This window comes from Adiantum capillus-veneris, chromosome 15 (assembly GCF_014529385.1).
Source record: "Adiantum capillus-veneris isolate H3 chromosome 15, ASM1452938v2, whole genome shotgun sequence".
NCBI classification, from domain to species: Eukaryota; Viridiplantae; Streptophyta; class Polypodiopsida; order Polypodiales; family Pteridaceae; genus Adiantum; species Adiantum capillus-veneris.
Window position 1 is genome coordinate 30,891,078 of NC_140945.1, and position 22,964 is coordinate 30,914,041.

Below are 22,964 nucleotides of genomic sequence, written 5' to 3' on the forward strand. Positions count from 1 at the left end.
ATCTGAGGTGTCTGTAGACGAGTCCTCAGGACTGCCAGTCTCTGGGCGAGATTTAGCCTTCTTTGCCTTTTTCTTGCCCTTTCTGAAGCTTTGTTTCTTGCTTCGCTTTTTACCTTTTCTGTCTTCTTCGCTCGAATCTGAAGAGCTAGAAGAACGGTCAGAAGAAGAAGAAGAAGAAGAAGAACTGGGTACTCCTTCAAATCGAACACACTTCTTCTGTTTCTTTGCCTTGTCAAATGTCGATTGACGACCCAAATATCCCGGAAAGTCAGTGCCTTTCTTCTGCTTTTTGCCGTGCTTTTTGGATTTCTTTTGCACGTCAAAAAGCTGAGCAATCCGTGCATCAACCACCTCTTGTAATTCCTTCTCTAAATACTGTTTGTGATCAGAAGGTTTCTTGAGAGCAGGTTTCAGGGGTGGTGTAGTGGTTTTCTGCCACTGCGCATGCACTTCCTAGAAAGAAGTCTCGCTCATATATTTTGCCAATTACGGATCCTTTGCAAAACTGAGCATCATCTTTGTTGCATCGCCGATCGATTGACGACGCTTCATCTCTCTTTGCTCCACCTGAGTAGTCCGAGGCGGGCCATACTATCTGCCGGAATCTTCGTTGTGATCCCTGCCCGCATCTCCAGATGCAGAGGGAGTCCAGTGATCCTTGCATGAAGCCATAGGTGCCGCAGAAAAAAATTGGGGATCGGATTTCCCGTAGAAGAGAAATCGGATGTGCTCTGATACCACTGTAACAGACTTGGACACTCCAAGTCAAGAATCAGTCACCATAGCACCAAATAACCACTTCAAAACAATTCACAGATCACAATAGATTTGCACTGGCCCGGCGGAGTTCCGTGCCTAGAGATATTGGCCCCAAAGACTAGCGCCCCTTTCAATATTTCTTTATGTATTAAATCAATGTCAAAGTACAAAGAGCGGTTAGGGTTTCACTCTCAGACTCTGTGTCCAGATTCTTTGAGAAGTGAGCCCTAAACCACTAATTTAAAGGTTACAAGGGATGCCCAAAAGCAGAGCCCCAAAAGCTTCAAAACAAAAGCAATCTCTCTCTCTCTCTCTCTCTCTCTCTCTCTCTCTCTCTCTGTCAAGAGAGAGCCAATAATAAAGCAAATCAACTCTCTCTCTCTCTCTCTCCAATTCCTTGCGTAGCGAAAAGCTTCAATTTGCGTCGCCCAGCATGCTTTTTTTTCCAGCTCCGCAAATCTCGGAAATCCATACACTGCTGCCACGTGGCATGGGCGCCTGATTTTAGGGTTTCCAGCCACTTAGGTTTCAGCCAGCAGTTAGGGTTAGGTTTTCCAGAAATTAGGGTTTCTGAAAAATAGGGTTTTTGGCAGAAATTAGGGTTTGCAAAAAATTAGGGTTTCTGCTGTCGGTAGCCATGTCATCACTTTGTGACACAGCATTTCTTTATTCTTAGCGTTTCCCTAAGAGCTGTCCCGCATAAACCGGGCTGAAAAGACCTGTTCTGACCCGATTTCAGTAGCATAACCGTACTAGGAAGCTTCACAGACAAAATCCCCACGCAATGAGTGACTTTCCAGGTGCATACAGGCACTTTCCCAAACCTGGCAAGTTTCTGCAGCACGCTAAATTCTCTGTTTTCTCCCCCGAAAATGCACCACATCACATGTACAACAATCCCCTCGCTTCCCCGGACTTCCTTGGGGTATTAGGGATCGATTAGGGCCAAAACCCTAAACCTGCAAAAATACACAGCAAGCTGTATTTTCCTGTTTTGGGCTCCGTTTCACGTGCTAATCGCATCTGTAGCAAGCCCTCGTACTCATGCACTTATTGGGCTACTTGCCCTTTGAATCGGACGAGATTTCTTGCGTGAAATCTCTCCGAATTCACCTGTACCTGCGGGGGATTAGCAACTAGCTAATCCAGTACCTGTGCAAGAGGCTCTTGCCTCAGCAATCGTACATAAAATAATAGGATGAATACGAGAGTGTATGATGTTTAACTCACTTGAGTATTGGCAATGGATCACACACCTGAGAGGTATCTAGAGGCGTGACGACTTTCTAAAGGTTCTGGAACATGTAATTTTCCATGAAATTAAGTCGCCGACGTTTCTCATTAGCATACTTCCTATATCTATTTTGTGCCTATCTAACATTTTGACGAGCAATTTATAGCATAACCATTTGGTCCTGGTCCAGGATAAAGTCCTTGACTTACTAAATCTTCTTTGTAACCAACCTTACCGCATTCCAAAGTAGGGAGATACTCTTCCAAATCGGGTTGCTTCGTGCTAGTATATGCTCTTAGCTCATCGTGTAGCACCTATTGAACATGTTCAATCTACCCATCCGTCTCCGAAGGACCCACACTTTGATATTGAGTTGTGTTCCCAACGGTTTAAAAACAACCCTCCCGAAAGGTCCCGAAAGGTCCCGAAGGGACCGGTAAACGTGGGATCATGATCACTCACAAATTAATATAGGCAATCCCTATACCCTATATAGATTATCTGCAGATAACTTGGCTAAATCTACAGTTTTCACGATGGACTTGGTTGGAATAAACTTTCAAAGTTTAGTCAATCTACCTACAATCACCCATAGCGAGTCGTGTCCTCGTACGGTGATTGATAGGCCCACCCTAAAATCCATAAAAAGATAGCACTTATTGTGCCCAAAAAATTTTGTAAGCAGTGAAATGCATGAAGTTGCATGTCGCTGCAAATGTGTATTTGCTAAGACACTAGGGCCCATAACTAACACCTAGTGTGCATGCAGTAGCAAAACTTATCCAAGCCTATATTTCTATGGTTGGATTGGTTTGTGCTTGCCAAAACCCATGACTTAGTTTATGCTCATAGCATCCATGAAACTTGAGGGAATAGCTCTTTAAAAAACCTAATTACTTCCAACAGCGAACCGTAGCAATCCATAAAAGGCTAGACGGAACACTTACGAGGTAGCCCTGCTAAAGTATTTAAATCATAATAGTTTGTGAACATAAATCACACCCAGGTATAAATAATGAAACATTTTCATAGTATAGCCTTGCTATAGGCAGAATATATATGCAAAATTGTAGCCTAAAAAGTTTGAACAACCAACCGTTAATGTTGTTTAACAATACTTGCTACATGAATAAGTTGTACTAGGTATTCAACAACTTCTAGCCATTGAAATTGTTCCCGATACGGCATACTTGGAGCGGCCTATGAAACGGATTTGATCGACACATAGGGACTTTGTCGCGACACATAATTAAGGAGAAGGCACCAGTGTCAGTCCCGGAGACGCATATTCTCCACATGTGGAACATGTATCGTAGAGTGATGTCAGTAAATGTAACATCTGTCGAGTACGAAAAGTACTTGTGTGGAGGTAATTGGAAACACTCAGCAACAGGAGTGAGAGGGACCTTCATAAATCTTGCTCCACATTGGCTAAACCAAACTCCATGAGCTCCTAGACCATTTGTGGCTGACAACACATGCAAAACCGATCCCTACCTTGTAGGCCTATAACTATTTCAATAGGGATTGAACCCTCGATTTCATCGGAAAGAAAAGGAACAATTTGCAGAGGTGGTACGTGGTATACTACCCTCCAAACCCTTTGCTCAAACAAGACCTTGTCTTGTACCTAAAGAGCTAAGTGGGTGAAAGCACTCCAGAATATACATCGCACTTGTAAAGCTCAATCGAAGCATATCCAGAAAGGAAACAAAACCAAATTATATGCTTCATATGAGGAGGAAAAGTACCGTATACTTACCCGAAAGTCAAGGGAAATTTGCAAGCCAAGGAGGTAGAGGTACATTACCAAAATCCAAGTCTCTAATGGTCCAGTATTTCCTTTTAACTAAACACTAAAAGTAGAGATTAGTGAATATAAACAGACATTTAGCTGAGAACCATGGTCTTCTTAGCTATACTTTATCGACAAGCATAACAATGCCTGTAGAACGTACATATGACCTTGTGTTCACAACTGGATCTACATAAGCAAGAACTGTATTCACCATGAGTTCCTTTAAGATCATGGTGTCAACCCATTGACTATGTATACACCCTAGTTCCACCATTGCTTTATGACATTCTTGTTGCTTGATCATAATCGTTAATGGAATAAATAGCTCCATGAGCAAACATATTAAGTCCTACCATGCATATACATTTCCTTATTGTATTGTTTATGCATGTGTAGCGTATATTTACAGAGCTTTATTCATGGACAATGTAGCTCGTAGTTGCACTACTACCATGTAGTCAAATAGAGGAGGAGACATCTTATAGATATGCAATTGAGAAGTTGGTAGATTTAGGCTCATTGCCTTACTCGTTTTAAGAAGCATAAGACCTTAAAAATACCTACGTATACTACGGTCAAGTATCAATGCTAAAATGCTCGGCTCATAGTCAAACTGCAACAAGTGACTAAGTGCACATGCTGTCATCCAACCAAGTAAAAGAGTATGTTTTTCAAGCAGCCTTGCCATCCAACATCCGTCTCCTGGCTCTTATTTATTGTAGTATGTATAAAAGTAAAGTGTCAACCAATGGAATGTATTGCTAAGAGAATCACCATGTGTATATGCTAAACAAATTCTTAAAGAAGAAAACATGATAAGAGGAAAGCATCTTCTGCAAAACCCTTATATACCAGTAAATAGGTATCTTATGCAAAAAACTTACGTACCTGAATGGTTATTTGCAGAGCACAAATTGCAACTTATTAAATGCATCTTCTGAAGTTTCATGAGAAGAGTCTCTCTTTCGATGCCGTCCCAAACAAATTGCCTTTTTAAAATCTATGGACGATAGTCTCTTCTTTGCCACGTTGGCTGAGACAGTCAGTCGACGTAGGGATGACCTACTGTTGATTCGCATTTGGACTTGGCTGAATGTCTGATAATGCTATCCCTTAGGTAACTGGGAGGATAGTGTCTAGTTCTTCCTTTGTGATTAAAGAGGTTAACAGTTCGATAAGTGCATCCACTTGTTTTGATAGTAAATAGACACGTAGTGCCAACTTACAAAAACGGGCTTCAAAAGCCTAAAATTCGCGCAAAGTAAGATATTCTTTTTCCTCAGACAGATCGCTGACATCCTCCAGAATATCCAACACACATGTATTGATCTCAAAATAAAAAAGATGATCTTCGGGGAGATCCAAGTCAAGGAGGCCCATTTCAAGAGGGCAAAAATCTAAATCCACCTTGCGAAGCCTTGTCGGTAGGGGTAAAACGAGTTATGAAATTCGATTGGCCTTGCCAAATCAGATTCCTATGTCGACGACCAGGTCAAGATCAATTCCAAGGATCATTGAGGGCAAATCGATGCTAAAGAACTTCTTTATGCCGATTGCAAAAGTGAAGCCATGCAAACTTCAATAGTCCGAACTTGCTTTGCGAGATGTTTAAAGTATGAGGTTGAAAGCCTTGAGAGCTTGCCCAAAACCCAAATTCTATTTTGAAATCGAATTTCTTGCCGAGATTGTGCGTGCAACTTCACTTGTCACAATTAACAGATTGGAGAATTTGCTATGGATGTCGAACTGTAACTTACTGGCTAAGATTAGCTAGATGTTGTTGTGTATATTCGTCTCCAAAAAAACTCCAAGCACCAGGCCTTGCCTTGGTTGCAATCTGTAGCTTTGAAGCCTATCGGGGATAACCTTCTCTTGTTTTGGACAAGGGGGGTGTGGAAATCCCCTTAGTCTTCCCTCAAAGGCCTAACAAATAAAAGGTTTGCTGGCCCTTGAGTGTGAACTCAAGGCCATCCCAACCTGGCTATGGCGCACGTTAGCACCGCGAAGAAGGGGGGGGAGGGGGGGGGGGGGGGGGGGGGGGGGGAGAGAGAGCAGTCCCTGCTCGGATGAGAACGCCATAGAAATGAGAAATGGTCCTCAAAGCAACATGCACCCGCCAAGCCTAGCCACGACGAAATCGGAGCAGGTCGAAAATCATAGGTGTGTTAGAGAGCCTACACACGCCGCGCTTCGACTTCTCCTCCACAATTTGCATGGAGCATGCAATTGCATGGAAAAGCTCCACGACCCTCTTCTTTTGCCCAAGGACTTTTAACCACTCTGATACCAGTATAAGACTATAGGTGGTCTGGCATGCCACTGACCTCCCAACCATGCTCTCTTATAGAGCCCTGTGCATGCATGCCTGACACGTGGCAGGGACGTGTCCTAGGGCCTTGTACCCACGTGACCACTAACTCAAACCCTATCTGAGACATTCATAGGACCCACTATCAGGAGTAGGGGCCACATTGGACAGTGTTTTTTTTTGTCTCTTTCAACCCGAGAGGATCTCCCCTGGCAGCCTACTTTTTGCAGAGGCTATCTCTCTCTTTTTGTGCCACGGGACCTCACAGTTAAGAGGTCTCACTATGCCTTTGGCTGACGCGCCAGATTTGTTGTATTAGGAGTATGCAGATGACACTATGCAGATGACACTATGCCTTTGGCTGACGCGCCAGATTTGTTGTATTAGGAGTATGCAGATGACACTATGCTCTTTGTAGTATATGACACACTCACCTTGGACAGTCTACGAGATGCTCTTTTTACCTTTTTCTTGGCTAGTGGTGCTCTCATCAATTGGCACAAGTCTTTTGGTTTTCTTGTAGGTGTGGATGAGGATTGTCAGTGGGGTGCGTAGGATAATTTCGCTTGGCTACCTAGAGGGCAGACTTGCAGATATTTGGGTTTCCTTGTCAGATGTGCCAGTTAAGGAGCAGCTTGCGCTAGTACTACAGTCTATCAGGAATAAACTTTGCCATTGGTCATCCTTGCATTTATCTTTGGCTGCAGAGCCCTTGTGGTGAATCAAGTTCTTGAAATGGCTTGGTTCACCACATCCTACGTGAATCTTCACTCTGGCATCATGGTGCGTTTAAGGCGCCTTGTACGCAACATTATGTGGGGTGGCCTAGATGCCTGTATGCGATCATGAGTCCATCATTTTTGCCTAGAGAGGAGGGAGGATTGGAGATTATTGATCCAGAGATGTAGAGCAAGGCTTTGCTTGCGAAGCTCATAGTACATGGACTGTTTATAGGAGCAAAGCCTTGGAAAAAGTTTTTGCACCTTGCTTTGTCACATACCTCTCCTTGTTTTGAATCTCTAGATATTGCCGGTGTCATCTTCACAAATATACCCTTGGACACGTCCCATTTGTCACCATTTATGCGTTGCTTGCTATGGATTTGGAAGGAATTATGTCTTGCTTTTATTTGACACCCACCTTCTTGTGTTGCGGAGGTAGCGAGGCAGCTACTTGTACGGAATGCATATGTGATAGATTCAATAGACTGTCAGCTAGGCGAGAAGACTCACATTGACTGGGTTAGATGGGATGACAGGCCAACAGGCTGTTTACATGGTTGATCGAATGCTTCCTTGGTTGGGGTACACAGGTTATTGGAGCTACCTACTGGATTTGTAAAGGGGTTGCTGCCCGTATGAGAGAGATTGATGAGAGTATTACACCTGACTATGATGCCTTCCTAGGGGACAGATTCTTTTACCTTCTCATCAAGGATGGTGGGTGTACTTGGATCCTCACCCAGGAGGCCCGATTGTTGCTCAGCATTTGAAACCGGCCCGTAAGGGGCGGTAGGCGTTGGCTTTCACCCGAAATTTTTTACTTTAACTTTACGACACAAAGGGACTTCACGACAGCAGGCTGTAATTCTCTGTTTTGGACCATTTCGAGCGGAGCGAGCACGCCTACGCATATCTCAGGTGCTCCCGCACGCAATGGGACAGTTACCTTTCAAATTGGACGAGTTTTCACGTGAGAAAACTCTCCGTGTTCGCATTCCTTCGCGATGGAATTGTGCACTTGAAGGGGATTAGCGATTAGCTAATCCGGTTCCTGTACAAAAGGCTCTTGCCTTGGCAAACGCGCATAGAACCCCCAGAAGTGTACATGGTCATCTGAGAAGCCCAACTAGTGGGGCATTACCATATGTGCAAAGGGGAGAGAGAGATGCGCGAGAGCAAATCGTCGCGCTACATAGTGCAAGGGAGAAGGCGAGCTTTCCATTAAAGCTGTGATCACCTGCACCCACTACTCACACACACTGTAGCAACCCTCCATGAACAAAAATCAGCCTCTACTCTCAAATTGGACGCCCCCTCTTCATGCAGATATGGCAGATCAGCCTGGAGCCGCCATGTGTCCAGTTTGCCTCTTTTGAGTTAATTCCCTAGTACCCACCAACTTATAAGTGTCAAGAGGTGCCTGAATGACTTTGAACTGAGCCTAGACACTCTTTTATAGCTCGGATTCCAGTGCTGAATAGCCCCACCAACTCGGGGTGACCTACCCTTCCCAACTGCAAGTGACTCTGCCGTTTCACACTGGCCACGCAATGTCCGGTCATTTGCAACTTTAAAAAGAGGGTCCCAAAATCAAACAAAAATCATCGGAAAGAAACCAACAACTCAAGTTAGCAATTGCCACGTCCTCGTGACATACCACCCTCTTAAATCGCAAACGTCCTCGATTGCGTGCCTTATATACATGCCATAGATAATCTTGTGTGGTAAGCACCCTTTCATCATAGCAGGTATCCGCAAGAAAGGCTATCAAAACATGTGTACAAATGACTTAATGAGACCTTCATACTTTTGTCAAATTGTACATTGCTATTGCACTGAATCCATGAGTACATTTGATGTGCTAGCTCTATCATTACGCCTCCTTTGCAGACATTGGGTTGGGGCATACGTAGGATGTAACCCAAAGGCCTCAAGGTAAAGCTGCAATACATTTGGTGACTCTGGCAGGTCATGCTCTTCCATCCACTTTACATCCATAGGTGGATAGTTTTTGAACTTCACCAAGTAGCATCTTTGCAACCTGTCCCTTAACTTTTACTTGTGCAAGAGGCTCTTGCCTCTGCAAACGAGCATAATTCCACAATACTACAACGTACCACCCTCGACCGAGTAAGCTCAAATTTCAAGATGATTTACCAATGCGTCATAGAATCCAAGCAATCACGTCAGAGAATCGGCGAGCAGCGTGTCACCTGGCAGACCCACATCACTCCCGCAGGAGATCTAGTGGCCAATCTACCACCGTGAGACCTCTCCCTATCTCATCTTGGTTCATACTTGCAAACCCTAAAAACGCAGCAGAAAATCAATTTTAATTTGACCACTTTTTGGCAGGGCGAACATGCGGAATTTCCTGTCTGTCCTGTGAAGAGAAACCCTCTTCCTTGGTGTCATTCATCCTGTCAGTCATAGTGTAATTCCAAGTTCCTGTACTCTGTGTCTTTACCCAAAACAACCGAGACTCACTTCTTGAGGAAAAAGTGATTGATATCCCGGCAATGGAACCTTGAAACCGGCCCGTGAGGGGCGGTAGGCGTTGGCTTTCACCCGAAATTCTTTACTTTAAATTTACGACACAAAGGAACTTCACGAAAAAGCATGTGATTGGAATTCAAGACTTCAAGACAAACCACGGCCTAGCAACCAGAGCGCTACCAAGCAGACAACGACACCCTGTTGGCCCCAAAGACTGGCGCCCCTTTTGGTATTTCTTTATTCTTATTATACTTGAGAAAAACCTGTAAACTTCCACAAGATGTCCCACTTTTATCAGGCTAAACCCGATTTCGGCAACATAACCACAATAGAAGTCTCTATAAACAAAATCCCAAGCAAACATGGACTTTCCACGCACTTTAGAGCTCTTTGCAAAACCTGACGAGAAATTGCAGCTCGCTGAATTCTCTGTTTTGCGCTCCGATCCGCGTGCCGATCACTTTTCTGGGTAGCCCTCGAGCTCTCGCACTTGTAGGGTCACTTGCCCCTTGAACTAGACGAGATTCCTCGCGGGAAATCTCTCTAAATTGTCTTGTACAAGCACCCAATGCTTTCCGGAGGCTCCCCTGGCAAATAAACGATCTGAACCCTTGCACCTAGCCCTCATCAAGCTGTCCAAACCTGTCTATGGCTGTAATTGCAGGTTTTTGACCCAATTTCGCCAACATAACGGCGCAAATATCCCTGTAGGTCAAAAGTACACGTCAAGGACACTTTCCCTTGCGGTATGGAAGCTTTCCAGTGAGCTGTAGGTCAATTTCAGTGTGCTGTAATTTTCTGTTTTGCCACTTTTAGGTGCCTACTGCCCTGTACACGCATCCCAAGGCCTTTCCAAGGCTCCCCTAGCGATTCCCTGCAGTTTAGGTGCAAAACCCTAAACCTGCAAAAAAACACAGCAGGCTGTAATTCTTTGTTTTGGACCGTTTCGAGCGGAGCGAGCACGCCTACGCGTGTCTCAGGTGCTCCCGCACGCAATGGGACAGTTCCCTTTCAAATCGGACGAGTTTTCAACTCTCCGTGTTCGCAATCCTTCGTGATGGAATTGTGCGTACCTGAAGGGGATTAGCAATTAGCTAGTCCGGTTCCTGTACAAAATGCTCTTGCCTTGGCAAACGCGCATAGAACCCCAGAACTGTACATGGTTATTTGAGAAGCCCAACTAGTGGGACATTACCATATGTGCAAAGGAGAGAGAGAGAGATGCGCGAGAGCAAATGGTCGTGCTACATAGAGCAAGGGAGAAGGCAAGCTTTCCATGATCACCTGCACCCACTACTCACACACACTGTAGCAATCCTCCATGAACAAAAATCAGCCTCTACTCTCAAATTGGGCGTCCCCCTCTTCATGCAGATTTGGCAGTTAGCTTGGAGCCGCTATGTGTCCAATTTGCCTCTTTTGAGTTAATTCCCTAGTACCCACCAACTTATAAGTGTTGCGAGGGGCCTAAATGACTTTGAACTGAGCCTAGATACCCTTTTACTACTCGGATTCCAGTGCCGAATAGCCCGACCAACTCGTGGTGACCTACCCTTCCTGATTGCGGGTGAAACTCTCGGCCGTCGGCCGTTTCACACTGGCCACGCAATGTCCAGTCATTTGCAACTTCAAAAAGAGGGTCCCAAAAATTAAACAAAAATCATCGGAAAGAAACCAACAACTCAAGTTAGCAATTGCCACGTCATCGTGACAGCATTTGACTCTAGTCTTTAGCATTGTTGAAATCGGCCATCATGGACATCACATCAAACTGCAGTTTCAGGGTGTGGTTTCTCCTGATAAGCAGTTAACTGCCCATTGGCAACCTATTAGGGTGGTAGGCTCTTTATAGAGTAGATCATGTGTCGAACCTGTTTTCACTACTACGGAGGCACCACTTTGGAGACTATGGATTTGGCAAGGTTCGGTTGGACTAGGATCCTGGTGAGTGGCAGTGTCCTTCATTGAGCGATGATGGGGCCCCTCTATCCTTTTTTGAGTACATTGTCTCCCTTGGGAGGAGGCTTCTTATGCGGACTTGGCACCCACCTCACCGCTCGTGCCAGTCAAAGGTATGGCAGGATCAACGCATCCTCACTGCTTTCTAGTGACAGTTTTGGTCATTCATCTAGACCCTCTGCATCAACCGCAAGATATGTTTTTTCATGTGGATGATAGCACATGCAGGATTGCTTATTGACACTTGGTCGGTAGTCACTAGCCATGACCCGACTTGTCAGAGATGTACTTCAGAGCCCGAGTCTTACATGCATTGTTCCTGGGTTTGTCCATATGCGCAGCCAGTGTGGATGGCAGTTTGTTGTTTTTTTATTAGAGTGGACATCCATGATGTGGTCGTGATGTGGGTGCAGTTGCATGGTTTTTATAATTCCCGGGGTCTCACACCTTTTTCAAGGCTTGCTGACAGATCCAGTCTTCATGCTTACTCCTTACAATATAGACGAGGCACTCTGTAGATGATCCCAGATGCAAGTCACCAGTTGGATTTCTGCTAGCAAGACAGAGTTTTCACTAGGATATGCAGCATCCCTCTTTGGACCATGTGGAAGGCTCGATGTGCCCACATTCTGGGCTCACGATCCTGCCCTACATCCACCACCTTGACAGCCATGCATACTCTTTGGACTCGGTGGGATTCTTGAGCTGGCTCCTCTAGGGCAGCAGAGCAACTTCGATGCGTCTTTCTTCACACATGGGCGTGGTCATCAGTTCTTTTCCGTCGAGATCATGCCCACATCATGTGGCATTATGCACCCCCACAGTGATTCATTTTACATTTATTGTACAAACCACCTTGATGTTTGCACACGGGCATGGTCATCAGTTCTTTTTCGTCGAGATCATACCCACATCATGTGGCATTATGCACCCCACAGTGGTTCATTTTACATTTATCGTACAAACCACCTTGATGTTTGCATAGTCTACACATTGTTACCTCATGTTGGTACTTCCTTTGGGTGATAGGCCATTGAGCATCTCCAAAGGTTTCTTATGTACACAGAACACAGCCACTTTTCTCGCCTAAACACACACACACACACACACCTTTTTTTTGTTAAAAAAAAACACGCGCGCGCGTGCGCGCACATGCACAGAGGTCACTAAAGCTTGATTCTATTCAAGTCCAGTAAACTGTGCATCAAATATTCCAATGGTGTATTAAAGATTTGCTTTATGATCTCTGGTTTGACTGGTTAGTAGTGGTCTTTTGTGGACATAGATTTGTGGAGTGCTTGATTTAGGACCAAGAATCATGGGGAAAACATGATGGTACATGCTTTGTAACTGATGTATGATGCTTTTGTTGATGCAGATCACTACATACTGTTTGACTTTCCCGGGCAAGTAGAGCTTTTCACTCTGCATTCCAATGCCAAAAACATCATAACAGAGATGACTACTAAATGGAACTACAGGGTGGGTGTGATTATGGTGTTCATTTGTTGTACCTTATACTATCTTGTAGACACTTATGGTGGTTTTTTCCCAGCTAGCTGCAGTGCACTTAGTGGATGCTCACCTTTGTTGTGACCCGGGAAAGTACCTAAGTGCTTTGTTGCTCTCACTATCAACTATGCTGCATTTGGAGCTTCCCCATATAAATGTTCTCTCAAAAATTGATTGTCTGGCAAGCTATGGCAAGTTAGGTAGGCCACTGAAGTACTTTATTTATGTAAAAATTCTCCTTTTTTGCTCTAAGTGCATTGGAGTGGGTTGTAGTCAATGCCATAAACTTTGAGACAACCCAATGGATGCCGTGGCCACGTGTCATCCTTCTCTATACTGACTCCCACTAGTAGCCTTGCCCTTATGAAAGCTCTTTCTAAGCACAACATAATGATTCTCTATCCTCCAGCATCTCCTCTATTCTTCTGAGATGTGTCTCACAATTCCAAATTGAGGGCCGAATATCCATGTGTGTCTCCTTTTGTGCGGTCCAATAGGTAATGAATCCCTAGCGACTAGTCTCCCATATATGAAAGTTACCTTTATTCTCGTACAATTATTTTACCTCCTCACTCCAGTTACAAGTTACAACTGACAAAGCACTACCAAACCCAAGCAGAACAAAGAAGAAATCTCCTTTCAATCCCTTGCGCGATCTCTCCTCCCCGTGGGCCATTTTTCGACGTTTTTCTGACCCGTCAGCCCCGACAGCTCTGGGAGCCCCCCGAAGAGATGTTTTCAAGTTGAGAGCCCCACATGAGCTGTAACCGGGGGGCTGGGTCTCCGCGGTCCAAAACGGCTTGGGGAGCGTCCGAGGTGCTGTTTTGGCAGCTTTCGGTAAATTTTTGAACAGTTTGACGTATAAGACCACAAAGTATATATATCGCATCATCAAACTCAAACTCCTGGCATGTGTTGAGTTCGGGCATATTGTAGTACCTGAGCAACAACTGCTTATCTATTGCAATCACTTTATCCTTCTGGACCCAAGTGTAGTCTGACACAGGGCAACCACGCCACTTTACATAGAACTTTGGCACCTTGCGCACAAATCAATGCTTCAGAATGATCTCAGGCCCAAAGGGGTTGACTCCTTTTTCAAGCAAGGGCACATGGCAGCCAAATCTTTTTTCTACATGAAACCTTTTCAGCAAGCTGACATGGAATACATTGTGAATTTTGACATTGGATGGAAGTTCAAGCTTGTATGAGACATTGTTTGAGTCTTGCAGTATGCGGTAAGGCCCATAGTATCAGTGGTTGAACTTGGGAGTCAAGTTCTTGGGCAAATTGACGTTCTACGCACTGACCAACACCAAACTTTGGGCATATGTTTTCATTCTATTTGGCCGCATACTGACAAGAGAGATAAAAGAGACTACACAGGGATGTCAGGTCCCAACCCTCAAGGGCCCCCTTGCTCTGTTGCCAGAGCAAGTACTTTCTTTATTCTTGCACAAATGCTCATACAATGACTGGATGTTGGTTGCAACCCTCAAGGGCCCCCTTGCTTTGGCAACACAGCAAGTACTTGCTGTGTTGCCAGAGCAAGTACTTTCTTTATTCTTGCACAAATACTCATACAATGATTGGATGTTGAAATGCTGATGCTAATGGATGGTACTGAGATACTGAAGGGTATTGCGGGTACTGAGGTACTGAGGTTCTATGTCGATGACGATGATGTCGACGACAAGGTACTGATGGGGACTATGTCGACGACGGGGTACTGATGGGGTCTATGTCGACGACGATGGAGCCAATGACGAGGTCTATGTCGACGATGGTGAAGTCGACGATGAGGTCATGCGGGGTACTGTTGGTAGTGTGGGTTCTATGTCGAAGACGGGGAGGTCGACGACAAGGTCATGTGGGTTCTATGTCGAAGACGGTGAGGTCGACGACAGGGTCGTGCGGGTTCTATGTCAAAGACGGTGAAGTTGACGAAGAGGTCATGCTGGTCCTATGTTGAAGACGGTGGAGTCGACGATGGGGTCATGCTGAGGCTGAAAAGCAAAAACACTGGCTGGTTTGTGCTGAATCTGTAAAATGCTGCTGGTTTGTGCGAGGGTCGTGACAACGAGGATCTGCAACCAATGTTGCGGGTTCTCGTGAGGCTTAAGGGCTGAAATCTGCAACAATCAAAGGGCTGAGATCGCTGGCTGTTCTTACTGCAAACGCTGATCAACCTGGCTGAAAACGCTGGCCAAACAGGGCTGAAACGCTGGTCATGCTGCTTGGAAAACGCTGAGGAAATCTGAGGAAACGCTGACTTCTTCCTCCTCCTTCTTGGTCTCAAGCGCTGCCTCTGGCTGCATATAAGGGCAATTTGCTGGGTCGAGCAGTCAAAAGGGCCAGCCCACGACCAGGTAATTAATTGACTGAAATTGACTCGTCAAATAATAAGGTCCTAAGGGGTGGTTCACACGGTAAAATGCCTGCGTACTGAAATGTTGTACTGTGCAAGAGAGGGTATGCAACTATGACTAGCCTCAACATGCACGTCCCGCTAGAGGCTCACAAAGGTTCCAAGCTCAGTCGTAAGCTATTGACTCATGTTAGACTGTAGGAGAACATGTCCATGTAGTGCAAGTGAAGTGCGCACGTGACATCTCTCCACGTATCACTTAGGAGTCGACCATCACGATCTGACACTATTGCCAATAGAAGACCATGATTCTGGAAGACGTGCTTGAAGAAGAGCTGCACAGTCTAATAAGCTGTTAGCGGCGGCTTTGCAGGGATAAAATGAGCCTCATTTGAAAAGTAATCCACAACCACAAATATCGTGGTGAATCCATGGCTTTCTAGGAGATCCACTATAAAGTCCACGGTGACCACATCCCATGGCCGAGAATGACCCCACTCTCAAGGCCAAATTGCTTTGGGAGACACATGACTGCAAATATCAGAAGAGGTCCTTCGATAAGCTAAGTTGCCACTTCTTCTTGCCAAAGATGCAAGAGGATGTGGTGGAATATGTAAGAACTTGCCCCACCTGTTAGCTAGTCAAAGCACAGTGAGTGAACCTACAGGGCTCTTGATGTCAATGCCTACACTTTCTCGGTGATGGGATGTGGTCAGCATGGACTTAAAAGTGGATCTGCCAGAAAGCCATGAATTCACAACGGTATTTGTGGTTTTGGAATATTTTTCAAAGCAGGCCATTTTATCCCTGCAAAGTCACTGCTCAACTGACCATGCAGCTTTTCTTCAAGCACGTCTTCAAGAATCATGGTCTGTCATTGGCAAAAGTGTCAGATCGTGATGGTCGATTCCTAAGTGATATGTGGAGGGAATTATTCAAACTTCCTGGCACACAACTCAAGTTTTCCTCTGCCTATCGATGGGCAGACTGAGCGCCTCAACCAAGGCCTCGAAGACTATATTAGATGCTATGTGCAGGCTGACCAGAAAGATTGGGTAGACTTTCTAGAAGTCTTGGAATTCCAGTATAATAGTAGTGTACACAAGGGGACGGGGTACACCCCCTTTGAGCTTGCGACACGTAAAGAAGTGATCACACAGCTGGCCCTTGCTTCGGGCACGGTGCAAGCCGATGATCAAGATGCAGAACAATTCTTGATGAACTGGCAGAAACGCTTGGATGTAGCAATAAAAAATCTGGTCAAATACAAGGAAAAGTATGTAGCCAAAGAGAATGACAACACACACCCAGAGTGCGTCGAACAGAGGGACTTGGTGTTGGTCAATGCGTAGACATCAATCTACGTGAGAACCTGACTCATAAGTTCAAGCACTGATACTAAAGACCTTACCGCGTGTACTGCAAGACTAAGCAATGTGTCATACAAGCTTGAACTTCATCCAATGTCAAAATTCACAATGTATTCCATGTCAGGTTGTTGAAAAGCACATGCCAAGAGTTTGAGTTTGATGATGTGATGTATATATTTTGTGGTCTTATCCATCAGAATGTAGTAGTTATGCCAGCCAGATATCAATAATTGTGCGAAGTATGCACTTTGTGGTCTTATGCTTCAGTTTTGACGAGGACGTCAAAGTTCCTTGTTGGGGGGAGGGGGGGGGGGTGATGTCCCCGACGGCCTGTCGAGGAATTTTCACCACGTCGCCCCACGGAGTCCCTCGCGTGTCCCTGCCTCCCCACGGGCCATTTTTTGACATTTTCCGGACCCGTCAACCCCACAAGCCCCGATGGCTCCGGGAGGAACGTTTTCGAGTTGAGAGCCCCGCATGAGCCGTAACTGGATCCCGCAGTCCAAAACGGCCCGAGGTAACGTTTTGGCAGTTTTCGGTAAATTTTTGAACCCGCGGCTCACAAGTGAGCCGTCAGCAATCTTTTTGCCGGGATTTCTATCCCATGGTTTTGGTGCTTGGGCAGTTTGCCGGCCCACCCCGAATTATACGCAACTATTTGGGAGTAGTGCTCCTCTTTGGGTGATCTGGATGCCTTTGAGCCAGGGTAATTCAAAGAGGACCGTTCGAGAGTTGGAGCCCGGGTGGCAATCCTCACGTCCATAAATCCATCTTCCTTTCTAGGTTGGAGTCTAGGTAACCTATTTTCAACAACGTAGAGAGAGAGAGAGAGAGAGAGAGAGAGTATCCTTCTTTGAGTACACTGTCAAGATTGGACAGTAGCCAGAGCAGCCCACTCGTATGCGTTTCTGGTTACATTCAGGCCTCTCCCATGCCTATCTGCAGCAGTTTTGGTCCACCATCTGGGATTTACATGCTGCTCGTCGTATTTCTTTTTTCATGTGGATGATTGCACATGCGTGACTTGGCTAGCTACTATGGGTCATGATCCGTTATGTACTCGCTGTCCTTTGCAACTACTTGAGTCACCTGCACACTGTCTTTGGTCATGCTCAGCTTCCCATGTACTGTGGCTTGCAGTTTGCTTTCTACTTAGCAGAGCAGGTGTTCAGCATGGATTTCTTACTTGGGGATCTGTCTCATGGTTGATGCCGATGCCTGGCCCCCATCTTTTCTAGGAGGGCTCAGACACAGATCCAGCCTTTATGCTCACATCGACTAGTTATCGGCGAGGTACTTTGGCTATGCTACCACAAATTGCTTGGCAGGGGGATTCTCAGACACGTGATGAAGTTTTTTCAGTCATCACTAGTATTACACTATGGAATGTTTGGAGAGCTCGTTGTCTCCACATTCTAAGTGCAGCTCCACAGCTCCTTCAAGATACCCTCACTGCCATTTGGCTGGACATCATTCATACCCTGATTTGGCAGTGGGATTCATCCTCAGGTACATCTCTAGCAGCCGAGGCACGCCGATTTGCCTTCCTTCCTTCGGCGTTGGGCTCGATCCCCACTCTTCTTCACACTTACAAGTGGCCAGATTACGTGGCATTATGCCCCTCCTCGGTGGTTTCTCCTCCACTCATCACACCGACCACCATGAGATTGTTCTAGTCGAGTTGTCACTATAGTGGCTCTCCTCCTTACATTCAGCTTGTACACCCCACATGATAGGCTATTTTGGCATCCGCTAGGGATTATATTGTACTCAGTAATATACAGCCCTGACTTTTTTCAGAGAGAGAGAGAGAGAGAGAGAGAGAGAGAGAGATGAAATGAAATGTAATATTAATGTCTTCAAAAGGCCAAAATGACCTATGAGACCAAAAGGTTACATGTGGTGAATCCAATACTAGGTCTGGGTACAAAAAGTACAAAGAACTGAAAAGAAAATAGTGGGTAGGGGTGGGATGAAAACTGATACAAAGGGAATACAAAGGGTGAGCCGATACAATGGAGCTCTTTGACAGTCGAGGCATCATATACATATACACCAATATCCGGGACGGCTCCTTTGTCATGCCAATATGGTATGGATCCTCTGTCGCAATCTGCGTCGACATCGAGAGGGCCCTCTCACCCGTGGGCGACGGGACCGCCCAACTCTGTCGCCCGATCAAGCAGTATGCCTCTGGTGCCTTTGGTGCTGTTAAACTGTGGGGGCTGCTCGAACTCCTCTGTCTGTGACTAAAAGAAATCTGTAATCTTCCGTTGTCGCTGGGTCTCTCTCATTGTGCCCGTCTCATTGTGCCCGTCTTCAAGAGGTCCTCTCTGTGTTTGCGAATCTCCAATAAGTATGATCCGAGGCATCTCTGATCCTGGTATCTCATGACTCTAGAAAGTGGCCCAAAACCCTCTTTAAATAGACAGTGAAAGCGGCCTCGTATCTCATAGTATAGTGGGCAGTGACATATGTAATGTAGCTCTATCTCTAGCTCTATTTGGCACACCTGACAAATCCTGGACTCAGCGAGTACTCCTCTAAATCTGTTGTCTCGATCTCTAGCTGATGTGAGGATGTGCGTTGTAGCGCGGATAATATGTCGTGCTCTCTACAGTGTGGGTGCCCCTCAGTGCAATGTGCGAGACAATCTCACTCAAACAATGGAAACTCTCTCAAACAGAATGAAACACAGAAACAAAGGATAACAACAGAGACACAACAGTGGACCAGAACATGTGGACTCGACTAGCTCAAAGAACCGTGTACAGATTCTGGCGTAGCAGCACTCTCAGCTCCAGCCCAGGACTCATAGGTACAATGGGGTTGTCGAGGCTCAGATGTGCAAGGATGGTGCTAATGTGCTATGTCTAGGACTCTGTGTAAGACTCACTACCAAGACGACGCTGGACCAAAGGTGAAGAAGATGATCCGATAACCGACCGCTACTACTCATATGTACCACCATAAAGAGCCACCAACGGCTCATAAATGTCAGCCATGTGGTGACCTGGCCACGAGGTCCACTAGACCACCTTCTGTCGTCGGTAGGTACCCTACCACATGTCACTCCCAGACCAGAGGTCCGTCCAGTGTGAACCAGTCCAAGTGTAACCCATTGTCCAACTGTATGTCCTGTGAAGTGACTTTAGCCCTGCTATAGGTTGCCCGCCACAAGACCGCTCACCGTCTCGGTGAGAGGAATACTGAAAAAACTGTGAAGGAAAACCACTAGCTACTGCATCCTTACATCTTTTCCTGATTGCAATCGCCTTAAGCTTGTAACTAAGCAGAAACCACTAGCTACTGCATCCGTACATCTTTTCTTGATTGCAATTGCCTTAAGCTTGTAACTAAGCAGGAACCCAGTATGTATGATTGCATAGCCGCATAGCCTGATCCATGCTTGCAGTTGCAGATGAACCTTGCGCTACTTTTCTGCAACAACACTCTTCTCGAAAAGATGAATTACCATAAGCCCGAGTAACACCGCAAATAGGGTCATAGTCCAAGAATCCCAACTGGAACAAGATGAGTACACCACAGCAAAGTGATATGCTCACTAGGCAGCTAGGTAGGGGTGAGGGAGGGAGAGGAGAGACTAGGTAGGGGCGACAGGGAAAGGTGTGGTTGGGGGCTAGATAGGGGCGAGGGCAGAGAGGGGGTGGTTAGGGGCGAGTAGGGGGAGGATAGGGGCGAGAGTGTGTGAGGGGGTGGGTAGGGGCGAGTAGGGGGAGGGAGAGGGTGGGTAGGGGCGAGAATGGGTGAGGGGGTGGGTAGGGGCGAGTAGGGGGAGGGAGAGGGTGGGTAGGGGCGAGATAGAGTGTGGGGGTGGGTAGGGGCGAGAGGGGTAGGTAGGGCGAGGGGAAGGGAGAGGGTGGGTAGGGGCGAGGGTAAAGGGGTGGGTAGGGGCGAGAGTGGGGAGGGAGAGGGTAGGGGCGAGGGTGGAGGGGGTGGGTAGGGGCGAGAGTGGGGAGGGGGAGGGTAGGGGCGAGGGTGAGGGGGGTGGGGGGTGGGTAGGGGCAAGGGTGAAGGAGGGGGTGGGTAGGGGCGAGAGTGGGGAGGGGGAGGGTAGGGGCGAGGGTAAGAGAGGGGTTGGGTAGGGCAATAGATGAACTCCATGGTTCCCTGGTTGAAAGAGGAGATGCTCCAAAGCGCAGTTACCATGAGCAGGACTACTATAAAGTTAATGGAATTCATCAGGCAGGACAAGCTCTGTGAAGGGAGCTTTGATCTGGGAGAAGCAGACACCAATGGGGTTGATTTTTGATGTTGGGTGAACTTCTGTCGAGGAGATTTCTTCCCACTTCTATTTTCCTCCATAGGCTCACCAAATTCAAAGACTTCCCCCGAGGGCGCCTCCACAGTAACTTCTATGGCCTTCAACCTTTGAGCTGGCTCAGGTGGCTCATTGGGGTTAGTTACTGTGGAAACAATGGAAGAGGGTGTACCTCTAGGAAAAGAGTGAATAGAGACTCCATAGCACGGCATAGATTTGGTAGCTTCTAACCACTCCAACAGATCTTCGTCTGACCCTTCAGGTGTAGTAGGTTGTTCTTGTTCAGGGTTGGTTTCCATTGACAAAGAAACTTGCTGCACCACGGGATCCATACCTCCTTCTAAAAGAATCGGTTGCATCGGGGAGCCAGAAGTATGTATCCACATTGCATCATTTCCTCAATCATGGAGTGCTTTCGTGTGTCGCAGCCATGGCCTTCCAATGAGCAAAGGAAATCCGCCCTCAACCTGGGGAAGACGAACCACAACAAAATCCAAGTTAAAAGTAAAGTCTTGTACCTGCAGAGGCACATTGTCCACTATGCCCACTGGGTAGACTGTCCGCTGGTCGGCCAATGTAACTGTGAAGAGAGCAGGGCGAGTAGGCTGTAGACCTAGAGCTAACATAGTGAACTCGGGCATCAGGTTGATGCAAGATCCACCATCCACTATCACTCCTGAGAATTTCCGACCCAAAACGGACACTGTCAGGCGAGGGCTTCTATAATCAGTGAGTGGAGCAGCGGGATTGGATATCATATAGGACTCTGATGGTTGCACTGGGAGGTGCCCGCCACTAGGACCTGCTCCAAGATAAAGTGATTGAATAACAGCAAGGGTGTCACTTCTAAACCTTGCATCTAGTCGCAGCATGTCGTAGAGGGACACTTGCTGAAAGGTATTCTTCAATATAGTCTCTGCTGTAGGTTTTTCTCTTGTGATCAGTGTCTTCTCATTTTCCTTGATCTTTTGTAAGTCAACAACTGCTTCTAAGAAAGCCCCATCAATATCGGAGAGCATAGTAAAAGATCCTTTCTTAGCACTAGTGGATGGCATGTCCGCTGCTGGAGGAGGTGTAGGCATTGGGAAGGAAAGGGCTGTACCTACTGGAAGATTGAGACCGAGGGCTGCCCTCTGAGCTCGTGTGAGGACACCAGCTGGCTCCTCTACCAGCTGCAACTTGTCTTGAGAGGCAATCATATGGGCAGAAAGTGGTGGCTTGGGGTTGGTACTAACTGCTATCAAATTGATCTTGGGAAAGGTGAATTCAGGTTGGCTCTGACTTGGGCTCGCAGAGGTCGAGGCGCGTTGTTTTGGACAATCCTTAGTGTAGTGATCTTGAGCCTCAGGGCAAAGTTGGCACGGAGAAGAGCCTTCTGGCAGAGGGCATTTGCTCTGATAATGCCCATATTCTCCGCATCTGTAACAGAGTATGGGTCGATTGGAAGGACGAAACGGGGGACGAGGTGGTTGCTGCATGGAGTTGGAGGCTGAAGTGTAGAAGCTCTGAGGGGTTGAGGTGTCATTAGCCTTATAAAAACTTTGAGTCGGGAAAGTACTTGACATACCTTGGATAGCAGGGGTATTGAGCAAAGGTGGCATGTAGTTGGGATGGCCGTAGTGGGAAACCATGTTGGATGATGGTGCTAACCCCTGCTGGAGAGTAGGACCAAGACTTTGCTGTATTTTATGCAATCCCTTTAGATAATAGCAATCCTTATCTTCATGACCCGATTTTTCGTAGAAGTGGCAATAAGAGCGAAGGGGACAGTCCTGTGGAGGGTGTCCTGGAGAGTGGCATGAGCTACACCAAACCGTAGCCTTAGTCTCTTGCTAACACTTGAGCTCTTCTAGCTCGCGCCTAATCTGTTCCAATGCCTCGTGATGTGGAGGCTTCTCTTGTTTAAGAGAGAAGGACCTCTCCACTTGAAGAGCTCGTTGTAGCTTTAGGGCTTCCAGTTCCCTGCGTAAAGAAGTTAAAGGATCAGTAGGACTACCTTCCGAGAACACAGAGGGAGTATCTATTTGAGGAGAGTTGTTGAAGAGCTTCCTAGCCCCCTCTATTCTAGTAGCAGCTGCGATGAACTCGTCGAGAGTGGCGTCGGGTCGGAGACTCTCGGAGTTTTTGCTGAGAAGTTTTGGGAAGCGCCTTCTCCA

General features: G+C 46.5%; 1 protein-coding gene across 5 annotated transcripts in view; it reads left to right on the forward strand.

Annotated features, from left to right (window-relative positions):
* LOC147440462 (GPN-loop GTPase QQT1-like) overlaps positions 1-22,964 on the forward strand; it is a 138,788-nt gene that overhangs the window by 105,369 nt on the left and 10,455 nt on the right. For all 5 annotated transcript variants that reach the window (XR_015190406.1, XR_015190407.1, XM_086530206.1 and 2 more), the window contains exons 7-8: positions 12,655-12,758; positions 12,832-12,988. Coding sequence is in view for 3 of the 5 variants with exons in the window: in XM_086530206.1 (XP_086386332.1) it covers positions 12,655-12,758; positions 12,832-12,988 (261 nt within the window). In the remaining 2 variants the exon portion in view is untranslated. The remainder of the gene's footprint in view (positions 1-12,654; positions 12,759-12,831; positions 12,989-22,964) is intronic.